This window comes from Coffea arabica, chromosome 4c, assembly GCF_036785885.1.
Source record: "Coffea arabica cultivar ET-39 chromosome 4c, Coffea Arabica ET-39 HiFi, whole genome shotgun sequence".
NCBI lineage: Eukaryota > Viridiplantae > Streptophyta > Magnoliopsida > Gentianales > Rubiaceae > Coffea > Coffea arabica.
In genome coordinates this window covers 44,312,810-44,329,025 of record NC_092316.1, presented here as the reverse complement: position 1 = coordinate 44,329,025, position 16,216 = coordinate 44,312,810, and the positions used below count along the sequence as shown (strand labels likewise).

The 16,216-nt window shown below is 35.2% G+C and overlaps 1 protein-coding gene across 1 annotated transcript; it reads right to left on the bottom strand.

Moving 5' to 3' along the window:
* Positions 1-307: 307 nt before the first annotated feature.
* LOC113740437 (plant intracellular Ras-group-related LRR protein 7) lies at positions 308-9,740 on the bottom strand. Its single transcript, XM_027268063.2, has 10 exons — positions 9,463-9,740; positions 7,217-7,286; positions 6,831-6,877; positions 5,130-5,238; positions 4,911-4,996; positions 3,644-3,734; positions 1,995-2,080; positions 1,633-1,719; positions 1,370-1,531; positions 308-628 (listed from the first exon to the last, which is right to left on the bottom strand). The coding sequence occupies exons 1-9, from the start codon at positions 9,559-9,561 to the stop codon at positions 1,421-1,423; spliced, it is 786 nt and encodes a 261-aa protein (XP_027123864.1). The 5' UTR covers positions 9,562-9,740; the 3' UTR covers positions 308-628; positions 1,370-1,420.
* Between the last annotated feature and the right edge of the window lie 6,476 nt (positions 9,741-16,216).

Below are 16,216 nucleotides of genomic sequence, written 5' to 3'. Positions count from 1 at the left end.
TGCAATTTGGCAAATTATTGATAAGGAGTCTCTTATACATGAATTTCATCAGCAAGTAAATTGCTAGCATTTATTTGAAAATTAATTATCATACTTTTGGAAAGCAGCTAAGGCTTGAACAAGGTAAAGTGCTACTATGGTTAAGAAGAAAATCTTTTTGAACAAAGAAACTATTCATCATGTTTGTTACAAAATTGGACTTTGTCTTTAGGTTGTGAAGGCCAGCCATTTATAACCGTTATCCACAATGAAAAGTCCATTCTCCACATTGGAGTAACAAAGAATCAGTAAGCAGAAAATACCAAAGTAAAAAAACAAATGTTGAATTCTATTAGCCATTCAGAAGTCGGAATCAAAAAATTCGAAGTCTCACTATTTTGAATATTCATCTGCTGCAGACACTACTGAGATTTATACTATACAAGACCCAATAGAGATATACAGCTAGTGACAAAGGATATAGCATTCACAGGTATCATGCCTAACCATGCATCATTTAATCAAATTCTGCTCTGGATAATGGCCGGTCTACCAAAAAGCTGCAGGGAGGACAAGAGAACGCACAACGTGACAACCATCTTCCTTTTCCAAATTTGAATAACTTCTGTACACATAGAGCCTCACTCAACTGCAGATACAAAAATTACATCAGAACTAGCAACGTAACAACATCAAAGCAGCTAGAGCCTAGAAGACAACAGATAAGATACTTTAAAAGTTTGTTGTGCGCCAGTATTTCAGCAAATTGATTAGCTCGTAGACTTCGGTTAGAGATGAACAGTAAAACATATTGGAATCCATATTCTATCATGAAACCCCTACTGCAATAGAAAGTTTATTGTGTGCCAGTATTTCAACAAATTGATTAGTTGGCAGACTTCGGTTAGAGACGAACAAATGGTAAAACATATTGGAATCATATTCTGTCATGAAACCCCCTACTGCAATAGGAAGCTTACGTCCATGCTCATTTCCTTTTTTTTTTCAGAAAATAAGTATCCCCTGCATTTTCAGAAACCTATTATTTGTGGCACAGCATTAACACTTGTATTACACAAACATCAACACCTGAACTTCTTCATGAGTTCCATGCGGTATTAAAGATTATCAGAGTTGAGTGTATCATAGAACAAAAGCAAACTATTCATAACAGAATATAACAGACAGTGTGGGTAGTCAAAAACAACATCCTAAGAGACGCCTAAGGTCTGCAAAAGCTATTTGCTACATCTTTTGGGGTTGCATTGGAGAGAAAAGAGGCACAAGAAATCAACTAAGCTACTGTATCACAGTTTAGCATGTACTTGATCTGTAAACAGATAAGTGAAAATAGCAAAGGACACCCTGACTGTCAATAGTAAGGCAATACCTGGAGCGTCATACCAGGACAAAACATAAACATCAAGCTTAACAACCCACGTCAGAGGTCAACACCCTCATCAAGCCCTTTGGAACCAATCATTACATTTGAATCTATTTGCTTATCAAACTTCTTTTTCCTCCGAACTTCAAATTCTTGGAATCCTTCCATCTGAGAGAAATTTCAAGTTGAATTTCTTTTAGAAAAAGAAGAGCAATGCTAACGGAATTTTGAAAAACTGATGAACAATATAGAAGAGAATTAGGTTTCACCTGTTGAAATTGGTCCATCGAAATCGGGTTATTATGGAGAGAAATATTTTGAAGACTTCTGCATTCTCTTAATATATTTGGAGGTATCTGTAAGTGGAAATGTCAAGCCATCATTACAACATAAGTAGAAATCATTTTAGAAGTCATCTCCACAATTCAGAACTACAAACTGACAGATCACAAGTGCAAGATACTTCATGTAAAAACTAAGTTGAACCAACATTGGAATATAATGTGTCACACCATAAACGCATTAAAATGGCAAAAGAACTGTACCAAAAAGTACCCATCAACCAGAGGAAATGAGGAAGTAATGCTATGAGCACATTAGATGTCAATGACGAAGCTTGAGAAATGATTACCTGTTTCAGATCGTTATTGTCCAGGCAGAGTGACTTGAGGTGAACAAGATTGCATATTGGAGCAGGAATTTCTTCAATAGAATTATCTAAAAGCACAAAATACAGCATGACAAAGATGTACAAACAGGGACCAAAACAGAGATATGGCATGCAGCAGAACACTCTCCATCCTAAACTGAACCATGGAAATGTGGAACGAGCAACACTATCATGTAGATGAAAAGCTCATCAAAGGTAGATGAACATCCAGAACTGCCAAATAGCTAACTAGGCAAACCATCGAATGATTCATATGATTAAACTGGATATTACAAAACTCAATTCTCAAATTCAAAAAGCTTAAACCATGTTAAACTCTATGAATGAGAATGACAATGGAATATCTATAACCAAGTGGTACACCATCTTGAAGTTAATAAACTTAACCAGATGTCCCCAAGAAAGAAAAAAAGAATTTAGCAAAAGGCTGCTGAGATGCGTGAGTTATTAAACACTTGACCACACAATAAGCAAGATACTTCTGATAGAAGAAAATTCTGGTACAAGTGGGAGAAATATAACAAGAAGATCCCAATCCATGGTCTAATCCAATATTATCAGTCTACCATATCTTTGGCCATCATTAAATCATCCCTATGCAATTAGAAAGTCAGTCACAGAAGACATGCAATGTTCCTGAAGTTCCTGAAAACAATTCAGCAAAAGGTAACTCAGATGGACGAGAAACTAAACACTTAACCCCGCAATAAGTTAGATACTTCTGAATGAAGAAAATTCTAGTACAAGCGGGGGAACATACCAAAAAGATCCACAAAATCCATAGAGCTTAACTACTAAATTTGGCCTATCGCATCTTTTATGATCAATAAATAATTCCTATGCACTTTGAAAGTTAGCCACAACAGACATGCAATGTTTCTAATTCTGCAAAATCTCAAGGCAGCATAGTACTCCCTCCGTTCCACTTTGATAGTCCTGTATTTCTTTTTCATCTGTCCCAAATTATAGTTCACTTTCCAATTGAAGAATGTAGTTGTATTTTAATTTTCCTAAAATACCCCCATTCAATGTAAGTAGTTGTTACTATAAACTTACTCCATTTAATGAGAATTGATTCTTTTTTTACCATCAATTCAAGTTCCCATAAAGTTGTACCATATTTAATGTGAGAGTATTTTAAAAAAATAGTAATCTAAATTTACTTTTCCAACAAAGTTAATTACTTTTTCTTAAATTGTGTGAAAAAAGAAACAGGACTATCAAAGTGGGACGGAGGGAGTATTTCTATGCAGTAAAAGCTAATTGACAACTTAAACCATATTGAACTCTATCCTGACTGCAAGAAGGGCAGCATAACTGGTGGCACAGCCTCAGCATCCTCAATGTGAGAGATTGGATTAGCTGCGAGCCAGTGTTATTCGAAGGGAACAAGAAATCCTAGAAAAATTGTGGACAGATTAAATGGAAGTCAATTCCCTCTAGCTTACTACAAAGAACAAGAAAGAGTGTAGCAAAATAAGGCGATCAAAGCACGCACTGACTTCATAGTGACTCAAATGCATACCCAATTTAGGAAGTCAAATATTGCCTGCACTCTTAACCATGCATTGCAATAATAACCCGAAGTTAAAAGCTAGATATGAGGGTACCATTTGCTTGCAGTTCTTCAAGAGAGAAACAACTCCCAATTGATTCTGGAAGAGACTTTAACTTGTTGTTTGATACATTCAACAGCACCAACTGCATGGTCAAAACTTTAAAGTGTATCACTATATTATTTTATAAAAAAAAAAATTAAACTAAACTCTGACAAGGCAAGGATTATACACAAATCAAGCTTTTGCTTCTATCAAGATAATCATTTCGTCGCCAAAATTAACCACAGTTGAAAAGAAGAAATTGGAATTCACAGTTTGGAAGAAAGAAAGTGGAGATAGAAGTCTGAAACCATAAGCCTAACAATTAAAACACCCATGAACAACACACTGAATGTTCTCAAATAAGGACAATGATTTTCAGACTTCTTGTCAAAAGTTAATGACTCATATCAATTTTCATTAAAGATTCAAATCTTGCCGTAGCCCACAATGCAATTAGTCATGAAGCATGTGAGATTTCAAAAACAGAAACAGATGTCTAATCAAGTGGTCAGCAAATTTTCGGACATGAAAATTGTCAACACGGTAATAATATACATACAAGTGAACAACTTGAAATAAAAAGCTGGTTTTTGAATTATTTGAGTTATTTTTTCTTATTTTGTCTTTTTCCAGTTGATTTTAACTTAATATTTCTTTTTTTTTTGGTCGGGGGGAGGAATTTTGTCTCTCTGTATGTGTACTTGTCTGAGAGAGAGTGTGATGGAGATTAACTCCATCTAGCGATAGAAACTTTGCACATATAATACTACAGCTCACACTGATCTGATATCAGTAAGTAAAACCTCAGAGATAGACTGGGGAATTTTCTTTAATTTCTCTTTCTTTTTTTTATTGGTTGGGGGGGGGGGGGTGTTGGGGAGGTGGAGGGGAAATGTTTTTTTGGGCTCGTAAGGGAAGAGAGAAGGCTTATCAGAGAGAGAGAAGCTACTCTAGTTCTTAAATGGCATTGGTAAGCATGTGTTCAGCTGAAGCAACTTTAAGCAAAATTCCAAAAGAGCAATTAAAACCATTTCCTACCTAAAAAACCTCATCTTGGCAAGAGCAAAAATAAGTAATGATTTTAGAATACTGAAAAGCAAAGCAAATCATTGTTAGCATACTAAAAAGCAGAGCAAACAGAATGCAAAATCTATCCTCGGAAGAGTAGTAAATCCACAAGAATGATGCACATCAGTGGCAGCATTTGTCACTTATTTGATCAGTGAATGCAAAAAAATAATAATAATAATTATTATTATTTGATAAACGTACTCACGTTGCGCAAGCTTCCTATGGTTTCTGGCAGGCTTGTCAATAAATTTTCTGAGACTGATAGGCGCTCAAGTTTCACCAATTGGCCTACTGCAAACATCAAAGTACTGTTAACCAAACTTCATTGTTTACAAAAATAGATTTTTCAGTTAAGCAGACATACACGAACAAGTAGACAATAAATTCTCATGACATATTCCTTTAAAACGAAAATAACATTTACATTCATCTGGCAAGGTGGTAATCCTGTTCTTATCAAGTGATGCAACTTTTAGGGACTGAAGCTTTCCCAGGTTGATAGGTAACCGTTCAATCAGATTGTCAGCCAACATCTGCAAAAGAAGTAAGCATGCTATTGATGTCATAAACATTGAAGCAGGAAAGTATGGCAGGGATGAGGGAATGAAGACCAGCAAGCCATCCATTACTTTAGAATCCTCTATTCTTTAGTTTTTAATGGGAAACCAGAAGTTTTACAAGTAACTTTAGCACTCAAAACTACAAATTTATGCTGCTAATCAGAATTGTACAACACATAAGCAAAGCAAACATGTCCTCAACAGATATGAGTGCAAGGTTCCAGAAAATAAAGCATTACGAGTTTCCATCAGAATACAAACATTTAAGTTTATCCAAAGTATTTGTCTTCTGCTTTCTTGTCACTATAAAAGGACCTAAGAAAACATGAAGTCATGACACAGCCCCAAATCAGACCAAGTCATGTTTTAAATGCAGCTTGAAACTTATCTATTGGCAATTGAAAATGAGGTAAGAAGGCTTTCTCCACACCACAATGAGATGAGTCTCTACTCGGTGTCTTCCCTAACAAAGAAGACACCAATCTGGTTCAAAAGGAAAATGAAGATTCCAACCAAATATGGAACTAGTAGTTCACAAAATGATTCCTTATAGCATTCCAACTAAGAGCTTGTTAACTTATTCTCACTACTACTCTATTAAAGACTTTATTTTGCAATCAAAGATAGGTTGCAAAGATAACACCAATAGTGAAGAAGAGTGATAAAAGATCACATGACATGGTTGAAAACTAAGAATAGTCTCTTAAATGTGACATTACAAAGCTGGATTAATTGATTAAATAAGCACAAAATGCAAATAGATTTCTAAAAAAATGCAAATGTGTCACCAACATCATGCCCTATAGTTAAATGGATGAGGAGTATAAGATCGTTTTGAAAAGTTATTATACATGTAAAAAAAAAGCTTAAACATTATATGCATATGAAAATGGATACACTGAGCAACCCTGTCATTTGCATGTCCTCGGGTTAATATGAATACATAACAAGTCAGTAATTTTACAAGGCATCTAACTTGGGCTACCTTAAACACCATTTCTGTTTATCCTAAAAATTATCATGGAGAAGGAAACTTTACTTGACCCAATGCGACCACTTTATGATTTTTCTGCAACATAGATTTTAGAAGATGCTTATAACGTTTTCAGATCTGCAGCATAGATTTAAGAAGATGTTTATAACGTTTTCAGATAGCAGCCTTAGTAATACAAGAGATTTTAGAAATATATTCCACTTTCTCTAAAGAAAGTAGCTTAACTTGCATTCTCACCTTGCACTTGATTTACTTCTCCAAAGATTAACAAGAACTGTAATTGAGGAAACATAAAATCTCAAACCACCAATTCTGGAAAGTCACATAGGATAGAAGTATATTTGTCTCCAACATTAAAGTCTTTTCTGTAACGCACATCTCCTATCACCAGCTTATAATTAAAAACTACAAAGCAGTAATACATAAAAACTAAGATTGAATTTTCATTTCCTTTAACATAATATGAAAGAATGGTATCTCACCAATTAGAAAAGAAAAATTGTTTATTGCCATGTGTTCATTATGAAGAATGTCATGATAAATGCAAAAGATATAATAGTTAGTTTCTCACCAGTCTTTGCAAGTTAATTAATTTGCTGATGTCCACTGGAATGTCAACTGGCACAGAGACAAAACAGAAGCCATGAGATTCATCAGCAGAAGATTACAAGAAAACTGGATACGAATGTGGATTGGTGTTTGACAAAATATGAGACATGGCTTCTCAAGTCAGAGAGTAACTGCCACTGCTTAAATTAGTAAAAGAGCAACCATCTTGAATCCAAACTGCTAAACAATCAAAGATGGTTAGCTAATATATGGGATATGGGACAGATAAAAAATCAAGACATTGGTCATAGAAAGCAGGTCAGGTTAAATATATTATCTTTAGCACTTGAGCAACCAAATATCATAAAACCCACAAAATCAAGTTGATCAGTAGCTAGAAAGCATTACCTATTCTATTGTGTGTTAAATCAAGTGTGCGCACAGATCTGTCGAGGTCAAAAACTTCATCTGGAAATGTCTAATTCAAGAAATTAACATACAAAATTAGCAATCTCTATAAAAATCTATCTGTCTAGGGTCAAAAAATTAAACTGGATTGCTACAAGTTATGTAAACTTGGAAAAAATGACAAAACAAAAAGCAAATCAGAAGAATGATGCAAAAATCATCATTTCTAGCTTTATAAATGCAGAAATAGCAGTGCAAAATCAAAGCTAAATAAGTCACAGTGGAGAACTTCAAAGATTTTATAGAAAGTTTCAATTAAAGAAAAAAGGTCAAAATTCCATGCAAATATCAGGCAAAATATACATAGGAATTTCAAGAAAAAAGATACATGGGAGCATCTTAGTCAACAATTTTTATTTCCTGTTTATAGGGTAAAGCATTTCCTTTGGCTGAAGATGGTAAATTGTTCAAACTATATTCAAGTATTAAAAAAGAAGGCCATAGATTCCAGAGCCAAGGAAAGAAGTAGATTCCAGAGCCAAGGAAAGAAGCATGCAATATTCTTTACACAGCAAGTGTGGTCCCAGGATATAGGATGTTGCTTTCTACTTTATTAAAGGTGGTGGCCTAAAGGGCAAAGACCTCTTTATTAGGGCTTTCTAGATCTCTCTCCGGCCTAAGTACTTTCGCTAGGGCAGAGCTCCTGTCTCCTCCCTTAGAAACGTACCAATCTACTTCTTACCCCAGCAACTTAGATTTCCCAGAGTGAACCTCCAAAATCATTCTGACCCAGTTTTCCTGCTAAGTAGCGATCTGACTGTCCAACTTTATTGCCTAAAACATTCTTCACTAACCAAGTCAGCCTAGTGTGCCAATTATGAGAACGTGTGAACAGATCCATTAACATTAACTATCTTAATCATAGTTACTGTACCCAATCTTCTCGTCACTGTCACTTAAATAAATAATTTACTGCTCCAGCCATATATGCAACCATTAGAGTGTGAGGTAAAGCGATGCTTCTTAAAAAACATGTTGTGAAACTGTATTGGAGACAATCATGCAACACATAACAAATTTATTGTAAAACCGTATTGGACACAATCATAAATTCTTTCCAAACAAATATATGAACATTAAGATTTCTAGTGGAAGGATTATTAACTATGCTCCTTGTAAACCATACATTTATCCAAACAAATATAAGCTTCTCAACTAAGCTTGTTCTACAGTTTCCCAAGATCAGACACAGCAATCATACAGGCAGCATATACTGATACACACTACCATGAGTTAGGAAACATGTTACTCTCAATGGATGCTTCTGATCCGTTTTGTTTTCCTCCTATCAGATTATGAAAAACAGTTAACAATTCGGCAAGATCCTGCAATTACATTATACTCCTAAATACAATTCTCTGGAGAATCTTATCTTCTATAAATTGTTCTGGAGATTATAAAATCAAGGTTCAGTCTTAAGATTCATGAGCATGAAGTCATGACTAGTTTTGTAACTTCCAGTTCTACTCAGGTAGTATCCGATATATTCATTGGAACTTTTATTGTATCCTAAATACCTTATTGAACTACTACTCGGCAATCTTCATCTATATATCCCTCCATCCTCATCTCAACACACTTAACAATAGCAACGGAAGAGGAAAAAAAAAATTATATATATATCTCCTACCAGATAGACTAGGCTCCATTGCTGCAAGCCAACTTTAAATATGGACCGTTAAGTAAATATTTTTCCATTGGTACTTCATATTCACCTAAAAAGTCGATCCTTGATCATTTCTAAAGCAAAGAAAGGGTCATATAGGCAGTCTTGAATATTTATCCCGAAAATATTACTCATTCTGCTGATGATTTCAAATATCAAATGCTTCCATCACTAAACCATCAAACTATAAGAGGATCCAACGAGCCAAAAATGGCTGATGTTATAGTAATGCATAAGTAAATCAACCCAAGAAAAGAAAACATATGCGTCACAGGATGTTGAAAATGACGCAAATGCAAACCTGAACTGAACCCAAAAATTCAAACTAAAGGAATTAACTCTACAGCTTCAACTAACCTTCTTCAAACCAAAATTTTTTAAAAAAATCCAAGATTGTAAAAATTAGCAAAAACCCCATTTTCCCCTATACCCCGGTAAAACCTTTCCTATCATCACCCACCACTATACAATGTTTAAAAAAATATATATCAATCAAGCAACCCAATCAAGCAAAAACGACCTTCAATTTGGAGTCACGTAAGGCAACAATGCCAGTAGAACGCCAGCGGCTAACACGGCTTGCTTTCGAATTCGCCCTTTTGCTGCTGCAACATCCCATCTCAAAATTCTTCTCTGTTGTTAAACCCAGAACATATATTGTTGGTGAGGAAATTGGGATTATTAAACTGAAGTGAGTGAGAAATCAAAAGGGTTGTTGAATTTGATTGCGTATTGGGATCATGGGATGATGATGGAAGATGGGTTTTAGAGGATTTATATTCTTAGCAAACAGAAATGCATATGCGTTGAAATGTAGAAATATAGGACAGAAGACTTTGAAGTTTAAGCCCAAAGCGCGTCTTCTGGGGGAGTGGGGGCCGCTTCCGTTTGGATTAAGTCGTGTTTTTTCAAAAAGAAATGGAAATGGAGGAATTTTGAGAGAAATATTTGCATTTTAGAATTTGTACGAGATAAGAAAGTGATATATGAACTTTTCTAAACCTTGCGAAAGGTATACTTTAAATATGATTGCTTTCTAGATATGTTCGTTTTTTTAATTTGAATAATTGAGTTGATTTTTTACTTTTTTTGTTATTTACGGATGAATCAATAAATTCCTCTTTATAGTTGATCTTGTGCATTTTCCTAATTATTGATACTTTAAAGTTTGTTTACCTCCCTAATAGTTGGATTTTGAGATTCATTTTATCATTGGCTAACTAATTGCAAGAAAAAAGAATGAGTTTGGAAAAGTATAAAATTAGTTGTTTTCGGATATTTTTTGAAAACTTTACCGCATGTTTGTAAATGTATTTTATAAAACTTTGGGTCTGTATGAGCTAGATAGTTTTTGAGACATGCTTCCATTTAGAATAAAGAATCTTTTGAAAAATTATTTTTATCTTTCAAATCTATAGTAATAAACTTTGAAAACTACTCAAAAATAACTAAAAAAACACAATACATATCAAATGTTATGAAATAATTATAAGATGTGGAGATCCATTTATATTCTCAAGAAGGAAGATACATGTATTCTCCCTAGATTCATTGGTACATTGGATAAGCCCATTTATTGATGTACTTGATGTGAGGACCCAAAAAAAAAATTTTCTTATTTATCGGATATTACAAATTTACTTAAATATTTATTTACTCATTTTCTCCGAATTATTTATTTCGACCATTTAAAAATCCATTTATATGGAACAACGCCTCTTTTATATTTTAAAGCGTTTTGTTGGAAAATTCACTTTTCAAAAATTCGTTTAGTTCGGAATAGCAAGTACACGTTTTCAAGGCTATACTTGAATTAGGAGTGTATTAATATTGGAGAATTAAGAATGATCAATAGTAGATTAAGAAAGGTTAATTGAGGAATTAATACTAGACTCTTGTGAGGACTCGCAAAATTTATTATTTTAAATTCTTATTTCGAGCTTATTTGAATATATAATTTCCCATTTATTCTGAATATTATTTTTTAACCTCTTTAGACCTAATTACATGGGTCTATAGTCTCGTTATATTTTTAAAGTGACTTGTGTCAAAATTTAATTTTTGAAAACTCGTTAAGCGAAAATAGTGATTACGCGATTGGGGATTTTAGTTGATTTGGAAATACCATAAGTCGGGAAAATTAGAGACTTACACGATGGTCATACAATAGGTAATTTTATGTTTAAGTACTCAAGTGATAGTTATTAGTACTATCGTTATAAGAATTCTTGGAGGTTTCACTCTATCGCGCTTAAATCGGAAATACGCGTTCCACACGCGCGATTTAATTGAGGGACTTTAGACCCTTATTTTGGGACAATTAAGAGTGAATAATATTAATATGAATACAAGTGCATTAGAGGTTTAGTGCACTAGTGAAACAAACGCAAGAGGAATCGAGCACAAAACGCGCGCGTGCGCGAAGGAGAGTTGACTTTTGGAGCATTTTGGGCCACATATTCTTAGGTTTCTCATGGAAGCATCACACCAGATCAAAACTCTCCACTTTATCACTTCAAACAGCCGTGCAACTCCTTCTTTTTCTTCCTAAGAACAGTCGGCCAAGGGAAAGAAAAGAACCAACCTTGCTCCATCACTTTCTACTCCAAATTCTTGCACCAAATCTCAACCAAATCAAACCAAAATTGAACCACACTTAGCTTGATACTTGGAGATCATCTTAAGCTACAAAAAAGGGGAGTATTTCACGGTTTTCTTGAGCTGAGAGAAGGCCGAAATTCTGCCTTGTTCACCAACACAAGTAAGTGACGATCAACCCTCAAATTCTTGGCCTATGAAAGTTGATGTACACTTATGAGCTTAGATATTCATGTGGGTGGCTTGTTATTGTTGAAAATTTTGGAATGTAGTCTCTATGAACTCCCACTCTTGGATTGATGGCTGATGTGATGTTTGATGATGGATTTAATGTTGGTTTAATGCTCAAATTGGTAGATTAATGGTACATAGCTAGTATAAACTTCAAGTAGTGCATGGATGTAAAGTTTTCAATTCTGCCCCTGTTATGATCGTGCCTCTTATTGCGGAATTTTGACATTTTAATGGCTTGTATATGATGTTTATATGTTGTATAGATGGTGTATAAAGTTTCATTGAAAAATATTGAGGTTTGATTGGCCAAATGGATTAATCTCGCACAGCTAGCAAACCTGGAAAAATTTTCCCGTAATGCTCAAATAGCCTTCTTGTTTCGTCCATAATTCTGTGTTCCGACATCGAAATCAAGTACCGTCAGTGGCATTAACTAGACATTTCCAACTTTCCAACGGTATAAAATGCAACTCCTAATTCCACCCGAGTATTCCATACTAATTGTTTAAAGATGACTATCATGTTTCTCTGTTTTCCTGGAATGAAGTTCAAAAGCTACAACTTGAGCCTCGAATTTGAGCTAGTTGTGTGCTGAATTTCAAAATGATTCCTTCTGTGAAATTATAGTTTTATGAATATATTTTCCAGCGCCACCAACCATACTCAATTCCGAGTCCAATTGAGTGATTTGTGATCAGAATACGAAACCTACCCTGTTCTTGAAAACCCTAAATTTTGGGTAGAATTGATGCTAGATTTGGTATGGATTTGCCAATTGAATTTCTTAGAGTTGAAACACTTACCAAATGTACCATGAATGTTCCTTAGGCTTTTCCTACACAAATGAACCATGTTTGAAGGATTTTCCTTGTAAATGTTTGGAATGGAAAACAAAAGGCTCAAGGCAGTTTTGCCTTAGGATTTTTCGAAACTTTGGATGTTTGGTTGATTATCTTTCCGAAAGTATTCTTCCATGAAATTTGATAAAGGGATACCTTTTATATAGAAGTATTATATTGCCGAACTTGGTGCCAATCCGAGTCCATTTCGCTGCTCGACTAAATTACCAAGGTTCATGACTTGAGTTTGGAAAATCCTTGTTCCATAAGGGAATTTTGGTAACTTTGAGTTGCCATATCTTAGTGCTTAAAACTCCGTTTCCCGTTCTGCTTATTTTGTTTTAAACTTGGATTGCGACTCTAATAGAGTTCCAAATTTCAAAGGCTAGTTCCAATCAAGTGAATTTTGCCGAATTTTCAAAGTTGGCCAAAAACCAACTTAAATTTGCCTTATGAACCAAAACAGCGATTTTGAGCTTATTTTTGAATGTTTTCCATTTGGAATCTTAGAAAAGTGTATTCTAGAAACTTTTAGTACTTTGGAAGAGGGTTCCAACGGTACCAAGTTTTCCAATTTTCGACATGTGGAATGTGAGATACGATTTTTCACAATATCGTATCAAAACTGAAATTTTCCGAATTTCAAGGAAATGAAGTTTTTCAAGTATTCCTTATTCCTTCGATAGTACTTGAACGTTTATGCTTGATTTCCAAGATAAAAGATTCGATGGCTCTTGTACTTTAAGAAACTCCACTTGAATCTCGATTTACTAGTAATTGAGGTTCATTATCATGAAATTTTTCTAAATTGTACTAGTGCACAATCTTTCTTGATAATTGGGATGTGTGAATGATAATTCACTATTATTTGTTCAGGCGCACACGAGGAGCTTCAAGAGGATCCCACGGTGGAAGTTTGAACCTCCAAGTGACACTTTTGCTATAGACTCACAGTGAGTGTCAAGTGTGTGTATTATGTGATATATCTGCAAAGTGAAAAGTGTTATATAAATTGAGATTTTGAAACCTTTAAGTCGAGTGTGTACTTTATCGCACTCGTCCTCATTTAAACGAAATGAACTTGAGTTCGTGAAGTGAAGTGCTTACTTGTTTAAGTAACTTGTTAAGTGAATATGTGTGAAGTGTTTAAGTGATTATTTATGCTGTGATTGCATAAGTCGTTGGAGTGAATCTCCTCGATACAAAAGTGTAAAAGTGGGGGACGCCCAAAACTCTCTTATTGGCTAGCCTTGGACTCGAGCCAACATGGGCTTGATCGAGCTCCTCAGTGAACCATGAGATTTCATAAACTCGACCTATTGAGAGATCTTGCTTGGCATACTCACTGAAGTATCGCCTCATAAATATATTGCGGGCCTGGTGTGGTATGTAAGGTTGAGAAGGGGAAGTGTAAGTGATGTTTCTACAGATTAAACCTACTCGGTTGACGGAGTGTCAACACGTGGAGGTTCGTGATCGTGCAAGTGGAAAATAGCTCCTGAGAGCTCCCATATCCTTGAATTGTTTCTGTTTACTTTTCAGTAAAGTGTTCTTTATTGAATGGTTATTGCTTTAAATTGATTAATTTGGGAGTGTTACTTGAACTATGTGCCTGCATGTGTGTTCTTGGCCTCACGAGCGTTTTACTCACCCTGTAGATTTGTTTTTCTTAACAGGACGGGACATGGAATGGACTTGGAGAAATCCCGTTTGATGTACGTTTGGCTTAGGGTTTCTAATGTAATTTGGGTTAGACCTCTTACTGGTTGTACTTTTGGAAACTTAATGTATGATTTGGATTTGCTGTATCTGGATGTTGTATATTTTAGGCATTGAAGTATCCTTTGGATATTCGATGTAAGGCTCGGATAATTATTATCAATTGTTAAGTTGAAGGCTTCCGCATTATTTAATTTATTTTATTTAGTTGTAATGTCTAGTATTGCATTAAGGTTGAACAAAAATTGCTTGAGTCCTAGCGAGAGTTGGGCAGGCGTTCCACATATACCCTTTGATTCGCCTTAGGGAGAAGTGGGGCCGTCACAGTTGGTATCAGAGTTTAGGTTTTAGATCTCTGTAGTGTATCTTAGGCTTAAAAGTTTAGGATGCTGGTCTATGAAACAGGTTGGGAAGTTAAATGACAGCTTATGAAAATGAAAACTAAAACCTAGGGTTGAATTAGTGGATGACAAGGAGTCTTGATCTTGTGTGATACATGTCAGATAGTATGAGATGATCAAATCCAGTTTATTTAGTATATTTGGTCACATTTAAGCTTTTAGTTTTAATTGTAAGTCACGGAAGGTAACAGTAGTATTGAACCGTCTTGGGGACGCATTATGGTGACCATGGCCATGAAGGGCCTAGGGGAGGGCTCGTTGGAGATGTAATCCAACTCGCCGAACTAAGACTTTATGTGATTTCCAAAGCACTTACTCGTGCCCAAGTAATGGAGTGTTTATAGTAACCGATAATCGGAAATGGCTATCCGAGAAAAATAGGGTGATTCGAGGGGATAATCGAGATCTGAGGGCAATTGCGAATGCCTAGACTATTAGAAATTCCTGAAGTGGAGGTTGAGATACTTAAGGGGCAAGGAAGACAAAGGTTCCTTGTGAGAAGTTTTAAAAAGCTAAGAATCGACTTGTTGGGGTAGTGTCCAAAATTAAAGACAGAATGGATAAGTCGATGGTTGGGTGTATTATCTTGGTTGAACAAGTGGAGAATGACAAGATATTCGATAAGGGACATGTGATTTAAAACTCCTAGTGCTGGAAATGAAAATGATCCTATGGAGGTAATTAAGGCTTTTGGCTCCGCCAACCACTAAGTTAGTGATTTAAACTATTTTAATAATTTTTGCCAAAGATAGACGGGGTGACACTTGCTTAAAGGCCATTGCATTTTGTGTCTTGTTTCACTATGTTTCCTACCTTTTGAGGCAATTAAACGTTACTCATGGCATGCTTGACTTTACTGCTTCATGATTTTAAATCCATGATTGGGTTGTACCCATTTGCGATTATTTTGGTGTCTTTCCCTTTTATTCTTGTATTTGTTTGGCGGGATAAATGTATCACTTTTCAAACTTCGTTTATGTGCACTCACTTTATGTCATGCCTTTAAACATGTTAAATTTATAGGTGACCAAAAGAGTGAAAAGGATTGAGGGTGAGGGGTTAAGCAACCCCAAACTCAAGGGGACGATTATAGAACGACTGCTGGATTGAATCAAAACCCTAGAAATGAATGAAAATAATCGCGTAGTTATTGCTATTAACCAGACGATTGATGCCCTAGTACGATTAATGGAGCACTAAATCTCTAAACCAATCAACCAACCTAAGAACAAAGAAAGGTGTGAGGAGTTGAGCAATTCTTGAAGTTCGTCCATCTAAGCACATGGAAAATCTAATCTCGAAATAGTGAGATTGATTTGAGAAGATATAATAAGGCACTAGTGAGAACAAGAGATTATGATTTCTTCTTGAATGACATTGTAGATAAGTATTGAAGAGTGAACTGGGACATAGAATCTTTATATTAAAGAATAAGGTCCCCTTACCTTAATGAGATTGTAATTACTGATAGTAATCTCATGGA